This window comes from Rhododendron vialii, chromosome 2a (genome assembly GCF_030253575.1).
Source record: "Rhododendron vialii isolate Sample 1 chromosome 2a, ASM3025357v1".
NCBI lineage: Eukaryota > Viridiplantae > Streptophyta > Magnoliopsida > Ericales > Ericaceae > Rhododendron > Rhododendron vialii.
The window spans coordinates 38,535,073-38,553,537 of NC_080558.1; the positions used below are offsets into that span (position 1 = coordinate 38,535,073).

Below are 18,465 nucleotides of genomic sequence, written 5' to 3' on the forward strand. Positions count from 1 at the left end.
TTTGTGGATTATTGCTTTGTCATGACGAGAGAAATCTAAAAAGCAAACACTTTTGGACGGTCAAAATTGAGCTCTGCAAATAAAGGAGGCTCAGTAAAGAAGATTTTCACTTAAGGAAAGAGAAATAAATTCCACAGAAGGTTGGTTGATTAAGACTCTTGATTGAAGGTGGAGTTGGGCCCAGGGGATAGCGATGGACCCAGTCTTTAACATAGACTATAGGTGATCACCCACGTGCTTCACACAAATAGCATGATCGTTGGTTAATTGTTACTTTGTGTGCGTTGTTTGTTTGAGTATGATCGCTCGTTGTATTCGATTCTAAATAGGTTTTCAGCATTCGTGTCTACTATGATTCTATTCAAAGAACATAGTAGTTGGTGCATTATATATGTATATATACTAATTAAGACTCATTCCTTCTGCATTTGCAGATCTTTTTTATTCTGTGAATGTACCACCCCGTAAAGTGCACACATTATGGGAGTCTCTTATAAGTGATACAGCTCATGTTCTTTCTTTCTTTCTTTTTCCCCATAATCATAAACAACATAAACCTTTGTAGAAAACAATCATCACAAACTAAGAAGGAAAAGAGGACATCAACAACAGAAACACTACAGTCACCGACCGGGAGGGTCGGTGATCGGCCACCGACCCCGTGTGGGGTCCACTCCGAGCTCCGCACGAATGATCCGAGCCGCTCAATAATTTTAAAAAAAAAACCGAGTGGGCCTTGTGAGAAATAAGCTCAATCCGATGTGTTTACGTGCTTGATCCGAGCCGTTCCAAAATCAGATGATCCGAGCCGTTCAAAAATAAAAGTTTGGAATGAGCACGTACACACATCGGATTGAGTTTATTTCTCACGTGGCCCACTTGGTTTTTTTTTTAAATTATTGAGCGGCTCGGATCATTTGTGCGGGGCCCGGAATGGACCCCACACGGGGTCGGTGACTGTAGCACTGCTGCATCAACAAAGAACAAAAAGTCTTAGATTGATAAACCCGAGCTCCAAGAAAAAAGTCGTCAAAAGTGAAGTCGCACCCAGTGTTGGAAACCGTCATCCTCTCTTATGAAAGGGACTTGAAAATCAAATCTGTATCAAGCTGAAGCTCATTTTCATCACTAGTCGTTGTTGCCGATATTCAAAATCGGTAAAGAGTGAAATAGGTCTCTCCTTAGGAAGAGAATCGCTATCTAGTACCTCACAACCATCAAGAGGAGCGGGGGGACAGAGCCACACTAGGGAAGGGAATGGAGAATAGGGGGTGACTGAAGCCCATAGAGAAGAGGATTTTCTCTCTCCAGAACGTGTGATACTCCATTATTTTATTTTTTTTGATAATGCAGGGTGTCCCGGGTCAGCTTGCGCATACTTTGAGCTAATTTTCAAAGTTCCTCCCAAAACCTCTTCACCCGATTACACGTGGCAGTGAGTAGCTCCAAGACCACCAAGCTATATAATCACCAAAGTTGTGATACTCCATTTTCAATTAGTGACTTGTACATTTTCAAACGATATTAACGTCCCTTTTGTTTTATCAGGCATGAGCATCGGGTTAAATTATATACAGCCGAATTATCTATTCAGTCTTGGTTAAAATCCAGGATAAGGAATAAACATGATATGGTCATATGGGACACTATATTGCTAATCAAACTCTATATTCTAGTTCAATTAATGATGTCCACTCAATAACATGGGCCACGCTTGTTCGGTTTGAATTTTTGAGGGAGGTTTTGAGAGTAATAAGTGGAGTGACATAAATTGAGAAAATTTATTAGAGACCGTACTTAGGAGCTTTGAGGCCCCAAAACAAACAAGGCGGGTGTACCTAGCCTAGGCAAACTGCCTTAGTGCTAAGGGTCACCTACAATAAAATCGCGTCTCATTCTACCTGAGTTTCATTGAGTGCGTTCGTTGGATGAAAATAATTTCAATTGTCAAAACTATTTTATGATTTAATACAGTCTTAATAATAAAAAGTACAAAATAAAAAACGAAGATGCAATATTGATGCTTTGGCACAATCGTAAAACTAGACCATAAAATTAAACTAGTGCATCATTTTCAAGGTGCACGTCCGCTGGCATGAAGGATTTGACAGATTTGGAAAATCTAGAATTTAGGGTTGGCAATGGGGCGGGTAGGGGTGGATACCACTATCTCCGTCCCCGATCCCCGAATTCAAATCCATTCCCATCCCCTCCCCGATCACCACTGGGAAATTATTTTTACCCTCCATCCCCTCCCCAAACGGGGAACGGGGATCCCCGAGGGAATCGGGGATTCAATTGGAACCACAGGCAAAATCGGTCTTCTTAATCCGGTATTCCTCCTGTAGCAAGACGTCAAGAATAAACAACACACGCAAAGCTCTTTAAAGCTTCGTTTCTTAGTCTCTTAACACGACACTATTTCATGAGTTTCCGACATGAACAATATTTATCAGACGTGAACAATATTTATTTGACTAGAACTATTGATTTGAGCTCTTTTTTCTACTAATCTTCTATCCGTGGTAAGTGAATTTAATTACTTCTATGTTAATTGACAGTGAGATTTAGTTTCTTTCTTTCTTCCTCACTTATGTATATATAGTACTCCTATATAATTTTCATTTATGTATATAACTTATTTATTTTATATACACACACACACACACACACAAACGGGGCGGGGATGGGGCGGGGACAGACTCATACCCATCCCCTACCCATTCCCCATTTTTAAAAAAAAATTATCCCCATCCCCTACTCGATCTCCGAAAAATTTCCGAATCCCCAATTCATTTGGGACGGGGAATGGGGCGGGGCGACCGTGATTGCCATCCCTACTAGAATTGCTGCCAATTTGGACACCAAAGAGTTTACTACATTTTTTTTACCGTAACCTTAATTTGCAGGTGAAGCACTAATTTATCTTATATTCAGCCAAATTTTAATCTTAAATGTATAAATAGCTCTTGAATGGATTTGAAAGTTGAGTCTCCTTTTTCTGATACGAGATGAGGAAAATACGACTGCATTGAAATTAATCACGTTGTACTTTTAATCTGAATGGTGAAGAGATAACAAAAAATTCATTTATTTCTATTCTGGAATGTTCATGTAAAATGTAGTAAGAGTTAATTCAACCGAGTATTCAAATAGTAATGACTAATGATCTTTGCTCTCACATAATATGTCCCACATTCTAATATACAGTTTTGTGAGCAATGGTTTGACTTGTCTCACGTGAATTGTAAGTACCACCCCGAATTTCACCTTTCAAAAACACTGTCACATAAGCGGGATATTGAATAATTGCTCCATAGTAAAGAAATTATTCGACACAAGTTCGGGAGCATACTCCGTACATGCTCTTGAGTACTTATGTCATATTTCCTTGACATCCATTTTTAGAAATCTTTTTATTCGAAACAAATAAATAAAACACTAATTAACTGTAAACATTCCCACAAAAATTATTTGTTCATTTCACAAGTCCCAATAATTTTCTTGAGATTTTTCACTCGTACTGCTCACAATCCTATCTCTTATATAGTAAATGGCATGGCTGTTACAATAACATCTTGATACATGTATATATCTAGACACACACACAAATATATATACTAGGTGTTCTTATTTATTTATGCATACATATTATAACTAACTTGAAGGGAGTCAAATGGTACATTTTGTTACCCACATTACAATCCGTCACCTTGTATAGTTGTATGAACTCAAACGATATTTCGTAATCTGCATATTCCCCTCAAATTAGTCGGGTTAAATTGGAGGAGAAGAGTATCTTCACACAACTTGACAACCCCATCCTTTGGTAGCATAACCATAGCCACTCTGCTAAATCCACCCTCCCCCGGTGGCGATTGAAGGATTAGTACTTGCCCTTCTCCCAACACAGGCTCAATGTAACAAGAAACTTGAATCGGATCACAACATTCTTCAAATATGGTTGAATTTGACTCCAGATTATCTAATTTAGCAGAAATTAGGTCTCGACTGTTAATAGTGGATATTGAATAGGATTCAAAATTATCACCTTCCAACTGATCAATCAAATCGAGTATCCTTTTATTTTCCATCTTCTTCCCTGCGTCCCCTAGAGCAAAAGCTGCTTCTGACAATCCATTTCTATCTCCCAAACATTCCCATGCAAGAACTTTATGGTATACCCTGCAATTTCCAAAGAAACCCATGTCCAAACCTAGGGTTTCCCTCATATCTGTGAGCACACGCTTTGAAAATCGCATCGGGTGTGCCCCTTTTCAGAGCGCAGCCAAATGCTTAAATCAGAGTCGCCACTTAGGTTTGAAGGTCCGACACTCAAGGAACCGAACTTGAAACGCTTGCTACGTTGTTTGATTTGAAAAAGACTTTGTAGACTAGTCCGTTGTCACCTTTTTTACCCTCCTTAAAAAACTAAAAAACCCTAGTGGCAGTTGGGAGATGTAGGCAGGCAATGTGAGCCACAAAGTCAAACAATTTAAATTTGACGTCTCTATAGTTCGGTATGTTCGCCTGAGGTTCTTCTGGCCGTCTGGGTGTGGTAGAATTTTTTTCCCTGTTAGGGAAGAAATTTTATTAACTATCTCTTTGCTTCTGCAATTTTTCTCTCCGTCTTTGTTTTTGTGACACGCGCAAAGACTAATAATATGCAAATAAATTGCTAGCTAGCATCCATGACTCATCTTTTTCTGCTTGATTTGGGAGACAAATGCGAGATGCGAAAAAATATTAGCATGGGGGAGATTAGTAATAATTTGATCATTACGATGATAATGTCACATTAGCAGATTCATCAATAAAGAATTTTTATTTATGAAAGACTACTTTTTTGTTGACAACGCTGTTATCTAATTCACCAGATTTTCAACAACTAAGAACATCGTTCGACCTAATTTAAATTCATCAACTGTTCATAATCATCCAAACCAAGAAACTTGTGAAGAAAAGCGGAATGGTGTATTATTGATTGTGTACTAATCATAATCCTAACATGCCCGTTTATAGGCTACAGGATTTGGTGATTAAGAAACTAACCAATAAAGGAAATATGCATAACAAGGAAACCAGACTCTTTTTTTTTTGTCATTCGTTAAACCTAATCTACTCTATTTTAGGGGACTTGAGGAGGGGAATGGGTGCTTAATTATGGGGATCGAACACAACTCATGTGCATGTAAGTATAAGGGAGGCACCAACTGCATTCCACTCCACTCCACTCCACTTGTAGAAACCAGACTAATTACAAAACATAAATTACAATCTGCCTAAATAGGAACATAATAATAAAACCTAGAAACTTGGTAACATAATATTCTAATATCATTCTAACATGAACATGTTAAATTTTTTGGAGGTTTAATTCCAACTTAAAACCAAATTGGTTATAGGTGGAGTAGTCTCTAAAGTTTATTAACCAAGTTTGGATAGCTTAGACGAGCCATGTGAATAAAGTCTAAGACTCCCCCTTACGTGTAGCCCGGATGCACGTGGAGATACAAATTGAGGAGACCTACAGATTTGCTCTGTTAGACTTTATCCACATGGCTCATTTAAGCAACTCAAACTTGGTTAATAAAATCTAGAGGCTATCCCACATATTGCCAATTGGTTTTAAGTTGGAACCCTCCAAGAAATTTAACATGGTATCAGAGCAAGGTTTTGGGTGGTCTCATCTCACGTGGTCGAGTCTCTGGCGCCCGAGCAAATCTTCTGGTCTCCTCAATTTGTACCTCCACGTGCATCCGGGCTGCATGTGAGAGGGAGTATTAGACTTAATCCACATGGCTCCTCTAAGCTACCCAAGCTTGGTTAACAAAATCTAGAGGCTACTCTACCTATTACCAATTAATTTTAGGTTGAAACTCTTCAAGAAATTTAACAAAACTAATAGTAAGTCATTCATTCCTTTGATGGACAAGTCCCAATTGAAGTCAGTCAGGCCATGGTCGGCGGTTCTAGGACTGAAACTCCTCATGCTGGCATCCTTCAGGTGGTCCTTCATTGCTATTTTGTACTTGCTTGTTTTGTTTTCCTTACACATTTTAACGTTGATCTCTTGTTTGTAGGTTTCTAGAGATTTAGTTTTGGACCATGATAATGGTTGGTCTGTGCAGCATTTTGAGGACGGGAGTGTGAAACTGACTCGCAATGAGGGTGTGACGGTGACCCTGGATCCTTCAAAGTTATTTGCTCGTAATATTGTCAAAGATTCGGAGACTGTATTATTGCGTATGGTTCTGAAGTTCTGGCCCAGCATCTTTGCAGATTTGAACCGCAAAGATGATTTGGGGACAACCGGTACCGTTCATGTTGTGAATGATCTATTGCGCCAAGCGAAGTTGTATAACGTTGATCGATCGAAAGTTGAAGTTGCCAAGGTGGTGGAGAAAGTTGGTGTCCTTAACGAATTGTGCACCGCCAAGGTGGAATGGTATCGCCCTTTATTCCCGGGGATGGAAGATTGATTTCCGCCAGTGGCGGAGACAATGCTGAAGTTGATCGGGAGAAGCTGAAAAAGTTTGCAACTACCATCGATCCTCTGCTACGGCAGCCAAACTCCTTGCTTGGAAGCACCAGCTGAAAGTCATGATTAGTACTCTCTTAGGGAATTGGATATTTGTTCTTATGATGACTGTTTGTGGGCTATTTTGTTGAACTTCTGCTCTTTGATTGGGTCTGACTGAATTCTGATGTTAGAGTGCTACTGCGTGCTTGTATTTCCACTCTTTTATCTAATTGCTGTCTTAAAGTTGTGCGTTTGCTATGTGATGTTAATTTGCATTTAAGGGAAGAGATTGATTTATTCATGCAGGCTCCGTGAATGGGTTATTCACGGAGCCGCGCGATCACGCCCATTCGTTTTAGCAATTAATAGTTGAGATCTGTTTTTAAACTTTGACCAGTCTATTACCGCTAATAGATTGTTTTTAATCTGGATTGTCCGAAACACTTTTAAATGACCGAGATTGAGCTCCATAAATCTTAGAGAAGATTTTCTCTTAGGGTCCGTTTGAATAGAGTGAAAATGATAGAAAATGCAAGAAAGAGAAAGTAATGACATTTTTCAGTTGTTTGATTAACATGAAAATACAAGAAAGTGTAAGAAAAAATATTTACTTCTACAACTCATTAAAGCATGAGTACATAATTTCCATTTTCTTGCTAAAAACACAAGTAAATTTTATTTTCTTGTAAAAGTTGCAACTTTTTTTTATACTTTCTACTACGTCCATTACTTTTCCTTTTCTATTACGAAACATTATGTATGTTAGGGGTAAGTTAGTAAATGTATTTTTTTCGTTGCAAGATTCTTACAGAGTTTTTGATTTCAATCAAACACAAGAAAATAAATTTTCTTTTCACTTTAATTTCTTTTCTTTTACTCCCTCCGTCCTTAAATTAGTGTTTGGCATGCAAACCTAGGCCTTTATAAAAATGCATATGTTTCGTTAAAAAAATTAATTTTTTTTTCATAAATCAATAGATAGCAATGAGTTCTATTAGATTGTGGAAAAAAATTAGATTTTTTAACGAAAAACATGCATCTTTTGTAAAGCCTAAGTTTGCACGCCGAACACTTATTTAATGACGGAGGGAGTACTATACTTTCTGTCATTATCATTTTTCAGCACATTTTTCTTTATAATCTAACGGACCCTTAAAAAAAGAGAAATGAATTCCACATAAGGTTGAGTTGATTAAGATTCTTGATTGAAGGTGGAGTTGGGCCCAGAGGATAGCGATGGACCTAGTCTTTACCATAGACTAGGTGATCACCCACGTGCTTCACACAAATAGCATGATTGTTGGTTGTTACTTTGTGAGCGTTGTTTGTTTGAGTATGATTGCTTGTTGTATTCGATCCAAAATAGTAGGTTTTCAACAATGTTGTCTACAATGATTTTATTCAAAGAACATAGTAGTTGGTGCATTATATATGTATACTAATTAGGACTCATTCCTTCTGCATTTGCATGATCTTTTTCATTCATGTGAATGTATCACCCCGTAAAGTGCACACATTATGGGAGTCTCTTATAAGTGATATAGTTCATGTTCTTTCTTTCTTTCTTTCTTAATTTCTTCCTTTCCTTTTCCCAGAAAATCATAAACAACATTTGCCTTTGTAGAAAACAATCATTGCAAACTAAGAAGGAAAAAAAGGACAACAACAAAGAACCAAAAGTCTAGATCGATCTACCCGAGCTACAAGCTACAAGAAAAAGTCGTCAAAAGTGAAGTCGCACCAGGTATCGGAAACCATCATTCTCTCTTATGAAGGGACTTGAAAATCAAATCTGTATCAAACTGAAGCGCATTTTCATCAGTAGTCGTTGTTGCCGATACTGTAAATCAGTAGTGGATAATTCACAAATAAAGAGGGGACAACTATCAAGAGGACTGGGGGGAGGGCCACACTTGGGAGGGGAACGAAGAACGACGGGTGGCTGAAGCTCATAGGGAAGAGGATTTTCTCTCTCCAGAAGGTGTGATACTCCCACTTTTTTTTTGAATAATGCAGGGTGTTTTGAGTCAGTTTGCGTGCACTTCAAACTAGTACTTAAAGTCTCCCTCCCACAGCTTCTTTACATGCTTACACGTGGTAGTGAGATAACTCCAAGAGTTATTAGTGAGGAGAATTGAACCTGAGACTTTAGATGATAGCAAACCCCTAAGTCTCAGGCTACAATAAGCAAGCTAATTCGTTGGGTTGTTGAGAGCATCTGATCCAACCCTACTAGTAAAAAAAAAACCTACTCAAAAGTACAAAAAAGGTACAATCATTACTTCTTTTTTTTTTTATCCGCTATACAATCATTACTTCACCTACCCACTTTTTCACGTATCCATTTCAACACTACTCTTTATTATACCTATCCATGCTTGCATCAACAACACCTATTCATTCCTCCTGCCCGCGCGTGCGCCACACAGTGAGAGTAGATCTCACTCGCCAGCCACGTGACGATGTCAAACGGCGCATGAGTGTTGTTCCGGTGGAATTTTGAGGTCAGCCTTTTACCGCCGTGATCGTTTCCTATTTGCGAACACAATCCCGTGGTCAAAAATAATTTTCGACCACTTTGACATACCGGCCAAACAAAACAGAGGCTGAAAATCCATTATTTCCGGCGGCCAAACTCAACTCACAGCTATATACAGCAACACTCACACACACATATATATACACACACACACACACATACACAGAGCGGTTTCGGGGACCCCTAAAAAAAATTTTAAAAAAACCCTCAAAATCTTAATCTCACAGTTTCCGATCGAATTTTAATGATCCGAGCCGCTCAATGTAATCAGAACGTGACTTTAAGGGTAACTGCAAGAAATCAGTAAAAAAAAATGATCGGAAAGGGTTTCATCCGAACAGTTTTTTATTGAACTTTATTGAACAGTTCAATAAGAAATTGCTCAAATTAAGCTCTTCGTGGTTAGTCACTAAAACACTACATTTGCCGACTAAACAATTATTAGTCGGTAATTACATTTGCCGACTCACATTCCTCGACTAAATTGCCGACTAAATTATTTAGTCGGGAAAACCTTTTGGCGACTAAAAATGGACATTAGGCGACTAAAATGTTTGTCGGGAATGGTGTAATTTGTTGTAGTGGAGATAGGGGATAAGAATAATCTACCGTTCTTCTTGGCGGTAGGGCGGCTACGGAAAAGTAAGTCGGCTATCGGACGGAGTGGCTTCCTACTGTAAGCTTCGAAAAGAGAAAGGTTTCTCTCGAAACTAGTTCTTGACTAAAAACTACTAACTTTTGGATTGAGAGGGTGGTCGGGTGGCGGTTTAGGATGAGTTTCAAGAAGAACTTCAAGAACAAGAAAGAACAAAGTAAGAACTCAATAATTTCTAGATAGAGAAGTTGAAAGGTTGGAAGGTGTGAGTTAAATTGCAAGAATGGGGTGCTATTTATAGCAAAAGTTTTGGCTATTACCCAAGGAATAAAATTTTCCGTAACAATTATTGTCCAATGGTTAAGATTTTCCTAGAAAAATAATAGGCCAAAAGGTACATGTACCCATATATAAATATATTTGTGTACTTAGAAAATCTAGTAAAATACTTTACAAGGTACTATATAATCTTTTAAGATTTTCAAATATCCAATAAAAAAATACAAGATCAAAATTTCCTAATAAACTAATCTAATAAGCACATGTTCCTATTATATTATTATATTAGAGTACTTTAGTACACATATTTATATATAGCAATATCTTTAGAAACTCTAGTGTAATAGATTTATAAGGTACATATACATATTTTTAAAGATATAATCACATAGAAAATCTAGGAAATGACTATTTAATAAAATCCTAGTACTTGTTGGTAGACTAACCTTATTATCACTACAAGAAAAAATAGTATTGCTAACATAGGTTGTGTTGTGGCTAAAAATACAATTTCATTGGCAAAGATTTTTGCCAACAAAAATTGGTGCGTCGTTAAGGCATTGTTGAAAGAGTGTGGAGAAAGGTTTTTACCAACGGAAAATGAAAGGCGTTGGTAAATGAATGAGTTTTAGCGACGACCAAAAGTGTTGGCAAAAGAGTTATAGCCAACCTTTTTCACATACTTTTACCCACAGTTAATTGCGTTGGCAAAAAGATTTTTTCGTTCCGCAATTTAATAATTTTGATTATACTTCAATAGTAGGTGTTAACATCTATCACATCTCAACTCATTTACAAAAGAAGAATACATTCATTTATGAAGTAATTCCATCCAAATCCATCTCAATTGTATCAAAAATTCATTCAACAAGTAAAATTACAATTACACTTACAAACTGTACTTGAACAAAATGCATCCATATATCCAAAGGGTAATAAAAAAATTTACATTAATTGAATATCCTAAAATTACAAGACAAAGTAATTTCTTTCCCAAGAGTCGATGCTTCTACAGTATCATGTTTTCCCCTTCTAAGTTGACTAAGCTATTTCTTGACATTGTGCATACTCTTTTCCCGAATTGGCCCCATACATGCTTCTTGCACAATACCAATGTCAGTGCTAGCACGGCTGCAATTTTAAATAAGTATGAGCAGACACCAATCATTTATTTTAAGAAACCATGAATTATATAGTATCTTTACAAGAACAGAAGCATACATAAGGGGACAAATCAACAAACACTTGTTCTCACATTCTTTTTTTTATATAGAATCTTCTTGCCTTTTTCTTCTCTATTGTACGTTAACTCCTCCAAATCATAGAAAATGTATTGATATCTACATTAATAACGCTAACTTCTAGCTAGCTCATCAATTGATCCGTATCCTCTGCTTTTGATTGGTGTTTAATGAGATTGTCTTGTTTCCGGCTGTGTTGTAAATAACCTGTTTACAACGCCAATCAATCGTAGTCGTCCAAAAGTGTTCTGAATGGTCCGGATTTTAATGAAACTTTTCTGGGGACGAGTTTAACTCTTCCCTGGAAAAGTATCATTAACATCCGGACCGTCCAAAATATTTTTGGAAGGTCACGATTGCGATTGAGTGCTATAAACTACAGCACAGCCGGAAACAAGTTTTTCTCGTGTTTAATATGAAGGTTATGATTACTTCTTACCCACTCCGCAATGGAATTTGGAGAGGTTGTCTGCACTACCCAAGATGAAATCCATAACCACCATTCTTCTTTCCACCTAAAAGACATACAATAACCTAAAAAATATCAATACATGAAGCAACTAATGTACTGAAAAAAAACATTTAATGATATAAATAAATGGATGTAACTAGTGACAAAACATTTGGGGTAATAATTTGTGAAAACTATTTAAAGTAGCCCTTTGAAGAATAATAACTCCAAAGTTCAGTATACACACAAGCAATATTACCTTGTCCTCGTGAAATCTACGATCTAGATGCTTCAACCTCGCTTAAACTCACTCTCAAACGGTTGATTCTCCTCATTGACGCAACTCTTCCTGCCCATTTTCCTTGATGTTATTCTTGTCCGTCCACGATTCGAATCAAAACACTGCATTTTGATTAGTTCCTTCCGGTACACTATGTCTTTGTAAAAAACAACAACATATCATGTTGATGCTAATTATATAAAAAACAACAACAGATAATGTTGATTAGTTCCTTCCGGTACACTATGTTTTTGTAAACTTCTCCTGTTTTGTCATTGCCCTTTTCAACTATTGTTCTTGCTTTTCTTGTGCAGATTCAACAGGTTAAAATTGAATTATAGAATATTTTTCTACAACAAAATGAAGAAGACCAAAAATAGCTAAAATGAAGATGTTAACAGAACCACAAAATCAGCAAACGAATGAAAAGATACCCGTATCAAAACAATATGAAAAAACTTCTTTTTCTTTTCCTTTTGCCCTTACCAAAACCATGAATCAATCAGAGCAATGTGAAATCCTCATAAAGCAACCATAGCAAAAATAGAGATGTCACGCCCTTGATTTATAACGTAAATTAACAATACCATTTGAAATACAAAGTCCTCACAATCGTACGTACAATACCCCAAAATACAATACAGTTTCCGATTCCATAAATTGGTCTACAAATACAATCTTTCAAAGTAGGAATTTCATAACAAAGTCGTTTGTTATACAAGAATAATAAAGTACTCTCCAAAATAGCTTTAATCGATAATGTCGGCATGCACTCCAAGTACTCCATGACCATGACCTGCAATGAACCTGAAATGGTAGGTTGAGCAAACACGTGCCCAGTAGAGAAATCTACACAACTATTATATACGAATGGGATGACAGGTGGAATGAATAACAGAAGCAAGGTACGGTATCTCAAATGATGAAACGAAACACAACTAGTAATTTTCCCAAGGTCGAAGACATAAATGAAGTACCGTGACTACACACCAAAACTCTAATTCAACCACGAGGACTTACTATCTATATGATTTTCTCATGACTGCCACTGTCCCTCATATTACTTTGAATCACCAATCCGATATCTTGACTTATGAAACTATCGTAATCAAAGAATCGCAACACCAATGTCTTTCGTATCACTTACACTTTCACAATGATAGCCCATTTCCATTCACATCGTGTCACAATTTCCTCATCATTCTGTATCATGAGCAAAAGCTCCTGCCGGGCCAATTAAGAAATCTCGATACTCCCCACTAGTTCCGTCGTCACTGATGGAGCTAATTCAAGTCACACATCAAAGGTCACCATACCACAATTCCTTCGATACACTTTACAATTTAGCCATTCATCTCAGTCACATATAATGAATTCACAACGAAAACTTATTCACATAGAAGTAGTATAGATAATTTCATCTCAATCAACTCCCAATCATTACGTTAGTAGTTTCTCATCACCATACAAGCACTCACACATCAAAAGATAAACTCTCACAACGAGTTCATAGATTTCCACCTTGCAACTCGCAAAATCGTATAAGTTACACAAGAGGTGTTCCACATATCAAACACAAGGAAATGTCTCATGTATCCATGCCTAGCATTGTTTAACTCAAAGAAGTGTTCTATGTGTTCATTTTTCACTTCGCATGTCAACACATACAACCTTCGACCACCTATACTCCTTATATTCTCTAAACCCTCGTTTTGGTGTCAAACGACTCATACGGAACCCAACGACCACTACCAAGCGTTAAGTATACCACTAGCCTCATCAAACCATTCAACTAGTACTCAAGGGAACCTAAGAAAACCCATGTTTCACCCAAACGATTCTAAGGAAAAAAGATTTCCCAACGTATACGAACATATCTATCTTATTTTGGTTGTCAAATATTATCGGTTAAGAATTGGGAGGTGAGACCACCACCATTGGAAAGTACATTTCCGGTACATGAATTTCGATATAAAATTTGCCCAAAACAGAGTTCGGATGAAAAAGTTATGCCCGTTCGAAGTTTTGCCAAAATGCTGAATTTTTCATTTCCTACCGGTAGGACACAGTTTCCTACCGGTAGGAGACCACGATTTCACGAAAATGACATTACTGGACAGCTTTTCTACCGGCAGGACCAAAACTCCTACCGGTAAGACCTGGGTTTTCAGTGCACGATTTTCAAACTCCACCAGAACATTTCTAACAACGAAAACAACGATCTAAGGCACGATTCAAACATCAAATCAACACATACACACATAATAGAAATGAGAAATCCCTAAATCAAGGGTTTTGAGTAAAACCTGACCCTTTGACCCAGTCAACCATAGCTCCACGAGGTCCGATCATGATTTTTCTTGGATATTCGGAAAGCCCGTACTCCGAATAGCAACTTTAATACTCGGGCTTTGTCCGAAATCTCACCCTAGGTGAATGAAATCGAAGAGAGAAGAGAGGAGAGAAAGTTTCGGAGGAGAGGAGAGAGAGACAGCCATGAGAGAATGAGAGAATAGGGAGGAGAAATAATTCTCCTGAGAAGAATTATAGAAGTGGGGAGCAATCCCCGCTTCTCGCACCACACACTCACACGTGCACCTCTCACATAATTACCTTTATATCCTTCTACGAACACGTCACACCAAATATCCGTACTGTCTATTTCGACGGGCCGTACATTTATAAAAGAAAAAATACGACCTCAAAAATACGGGTCTCTACATTCTACACTCCTTAAAGAATATTTGTCCCCGAAATTTGCTTACTCAAATCCTACCAAGTCACAAACCGCAATACCAAATGTCATACTAGAACTTCGTAATCACAGCCTCATCCTCTCTCTTCTACGTAGATTTTTCTTATCCTAATTACTCCACAAAACCCTCACTATCGATATGATTCAACCACTCAACACTTAATCACAAACCACTATCATCTTCATCAAATCCTCATGTCCTCACACATGTACAAAGTCCTAGACTCCACATACTAATATGACAATCATACCAAAATCCAACAAACAATCTCCTTTCGTTCTCCAAGTACCTTTCGAACTTCCTAGAAGGATAAATTAAAGTGCTCATAAAAACTCGAATTCTAAACTCCAGTTCTATCTTTTTCAATCAACATCAATCAATGAATCAAACATTTACTCACCAATCCAAAGAATCTCAAAAATCTCCATTGGAATAAAACTAATAAGTCTCAAATTCTAAACCACATAATAACTCATCACCTATCGCTCAGCTATAAACATCCACTCATAATGATCAAACTGCCCATACTTCAATCTATTGATCTTTCTCTCGACTTTAAGAACAAATACATATCACAACGTATTCAATTCTATTGATTCTGCTAATAATTGTCAACACCACCAAATACATATAAACAAAACCACTAGCCACAATCACCAACTCACACCTCTGGCTACCCATATACCTCTTTTACCAGCTCTGCTTAAACCCCAGCTACTTTTTCGTCCATTCAACATTCAAACACAACCAGTAGTCTAGCAATACTCCACACTCCCTAGCCCATTGAGAATCACTACTGGTTTCTATTTTCGAAAACTTACTTCTATGGTAACACATCCCTTCTACATAACTCTTCACTACACACATTAAAACCGTTCTGCTAACTATCAATCCACTATTTTCCTTAAACCCAGTTCTCCAAACATCGCTGCTACTACTCAAGAAAGGCATACACTCGTAGCAACTACCTGCATAAGCATCACAGTTTATTCTACATCGTATACTTAAAGCAAATTTCACGCATTGAGATTACATAATAAATCAAACATGTAGGTTAAAACTAAACAACAGCACATTTCATTCACGAAATATTTCAACAAACCCACAGTGCAATTTAATAGCTTACACAACGCCAGACAAATCCACGCATTAACAGACTCACTTAGTATCCAGCAGATTCACCAACTCACAAAGTATCCAACGGACTCACCAAGTATCCAGCAATCTCACAAAGTGTCAATCGGACTCACAAAGAATCCAGCGGTCTCACAAAGTGCCCATCGGACTCACAAAGTATCCATCAGTCTCACAAAGCATCCACGGACTCACAAAGTATCCAACAACCTCACAAAGTGTCCATCGGACTCACAAAGTATCCATCGAACTCACAAAGTATCCATCAGTCTCACAAAGTGTCCATCGGACTCACAAAGTATCAATGGACTCACAAAGTATCCAACACTTCACATTTCATTACTCTAGAAAGCCCAATGGTAATCTCGTTCCTTTCAACTTCATAATACCTTTCACATTTTCTATTTACCCATCAATCTCGAACACTCTCATCAATTAGCCTACTCAAGTCACATGTTTCCCCATTTTCACAATCTCGAATATCATGTAACAAATACGCAACATCAATATTAATTATTTCTCTATCAACTTTACAATCACACGATATTTCATCACCCAAATACCTACACAATGTATGCAATAGCTGCACTAATAAACTTTTGCTACTATTGATTTTCTCGATACTAAAATTTTAAACACCAATATAAATACAAACAAATTGATAAACCTCTTCTAAACACTAACAAGACTTTGGGGTTACAAACAACATGTCTATATTCCTCTTTATATTCTAAGACTCCTACCACCTCATTATTTAAGAATCAGTTTCACTCGCACCAATAACTTCTGACAGTTCTGCTCACCACAAATTTCGCAGCTCACAAATTTCTTCTCTCAGCTGAATAGTCATATCAACCTCAATATTTCCCCAAGGTATTCGCCACATCTACACTCAACCTCACGAACAACAACTTCCATTACCACCACCACCGATGTTATCACTATCATTATCACTATTATCTCTTAATCTTCTTAAACAAACTTGTCATCTCGATGGAACACCTGAACATATCTTATACCATCATTAGTCTAGCCTACATACCTAGTTACACCCCACACACGATCTCTATACTCCGATCCTTCAATTTACAACATATTATTTCTCCACATGCCTATCACTTCAAGGTTCCTACCATTCACACTTCACCTTGTTGTCGGCCTCAACAGTTCACATTCATATCGCCCTCACTCTAAACAAGCTTGTTTTTTTGCCACACTTACATCAATCACTCAACTCCAGTCACATCGATATAGTTCGCCTCAAGTTTTGTTGTCCCTCTCACTAAACAATGTCTTTACTATTTTCTATCAATCTGCCATAACAACACCATTGTAGACACCCCAATCTAATTTCCCGGTCGTTTTACTTCATTTTTCGGTTTCTTGTTTCCCCAATGATGAGTCAGGTCGAAAACAGTTTTGAGAAAAGGAAATGGCTTGAGTTTGGTATACGTGGAGCCCATCCTTAGCCCTAAAACCCTTGAACCAAAAACTAGGCCTTAGGGTTGACCATCGCGCGGCGTACTGGGTCCCTCGCACGATGATTCACTGGCCAGGTGGCGGTCAAAGTTTTGACTGTTGACCCTCGCGGGGTTTAGCTTGACACTCGCGCGATGGACTTACTATCTCGCGCGATGGTCAACGCCTGTCATTTTCACCCGGATTGCGTGGTGATCAAGGGGCTACGGGCTTATGTAACCCCGTTTTGTCGACTGAACAGTGTTCTGGGGGGGCTCCCCTTGCACCACCTCTACCCCATTCTCCCATCACCTTTGGCACCCCATTTCTCCACCAAGTAATTGTGACCAGCCTTGTTGGCTGGTTGCATTGCCTTGCCTAGCCAACCAACATCTCCCTCTATAAGTACCCCCCCCCCCCCCCCCCCCATGCTTCATCTTGGAGGGTTACCAAAGAAATTCTCAAGGAAGAAAAGGCAAATACAAGCACAAGCATTCCATACTACACCCATTCCCACATAATCACAGTCCAAGCCACATCACCTCATTCAAGCCATTTTCAAGACACTCAAGCAAAGGTATAATACCTTTTTGCTTATTGTTCGAACCCCTGAGGGGGGCTGGCAGGGTCAAGGCTGGTAATCAATACCAGTTTTGGCCCTAAAGCTAGCAAGGTTTCAAGAGCCATGGCCAAGCACTCCCTCGCGCGATGGTTTTGCTAACTCGCGCGACAGTTCTGTCTGCACGAGATTGGACCACGTGGGGAAGGGACGCTGGTCTTTAAGTTTCTTGTCATGTTCATAGTCACTTTCAAGTCTTTTTAAAGTATTAGCTCACTGCTTTGCATGTTAAAAATCATAGCTTAGCTTAGTTTACAACTTCACTTGGTTCGGAATGCTCTTGGGATGCACTTGAACATGTCTCAGAGCCCTAAGCATGCAAAGCAATTCCTGGAAGTCCAGTCAGAACAATCGCGCGTGTGTCTCACTCCCTCGCGCGATGGTGCTCTGATTTCCAGGGACTGCCCTTGCATGAGCAGCTTGACCTTGGCCTCTGTTTAGTCACCCCCATTGTTTAAAGGTCGTATTTCCATAATATTTCCATCTGCTGTAATATTATTTACTTTCAAGTACATAAATAAGCTGCGTGGTTTGCACCTGGGTGAGCACTGGTCCTTCCAGAGCCCAGAAGGGGATAAAAGTCAAGCTGC

The 18,465-nt window shown here is 38.3% G+C and overlaps 1 protein-coding gene and 1 long non-coding RNA gene across 3 annotated transcripts in view; both read right to left on the reverse strand.

The window, feature by feature from the left end:
• Positions 1 to 3,731: 3,731 nt before the first annotated feature.
• LOC131317510 (uncharacterized) lies at positions 3,732 to 4,262 on the reverse strand. The gene has a single exon (XM_058347058.1). It carries the CDS (start codon positions 4,260 to 4,262, stop codon positions 3,732 to 3,734), a length of 531 nt encoding a protein of 176 aa, XP_058203041.1.
• Positions 4,263 to 10,762: 6,500 nt separating this feature from the next.
• LOC131315605 (uncharacterized) overlaps positions 10,763 to 18,465 on the reverse strand; it is a 31,203-nt gene continuing 23,500 nt past the window's right edge. Inside the window, exons 2-3 of one of the 2 annotated variants that reach the window (XR_009196830.1) lie at positions 11,621 to 11,692; positions 10,763 to 11,067 (exon numbers count right to left, since the gene is read on the reverse strand). This is a non-coding gene — a long non-coding RNA (uncharacterized LOC131315605). Of the gene's footprint in view, positions 11,068 to 11,616; positions 11,693 to 18,465 lie in introns of both variants that reach the window. The other variant, XR_009196829.1, reaches the window with a different exon arrangement.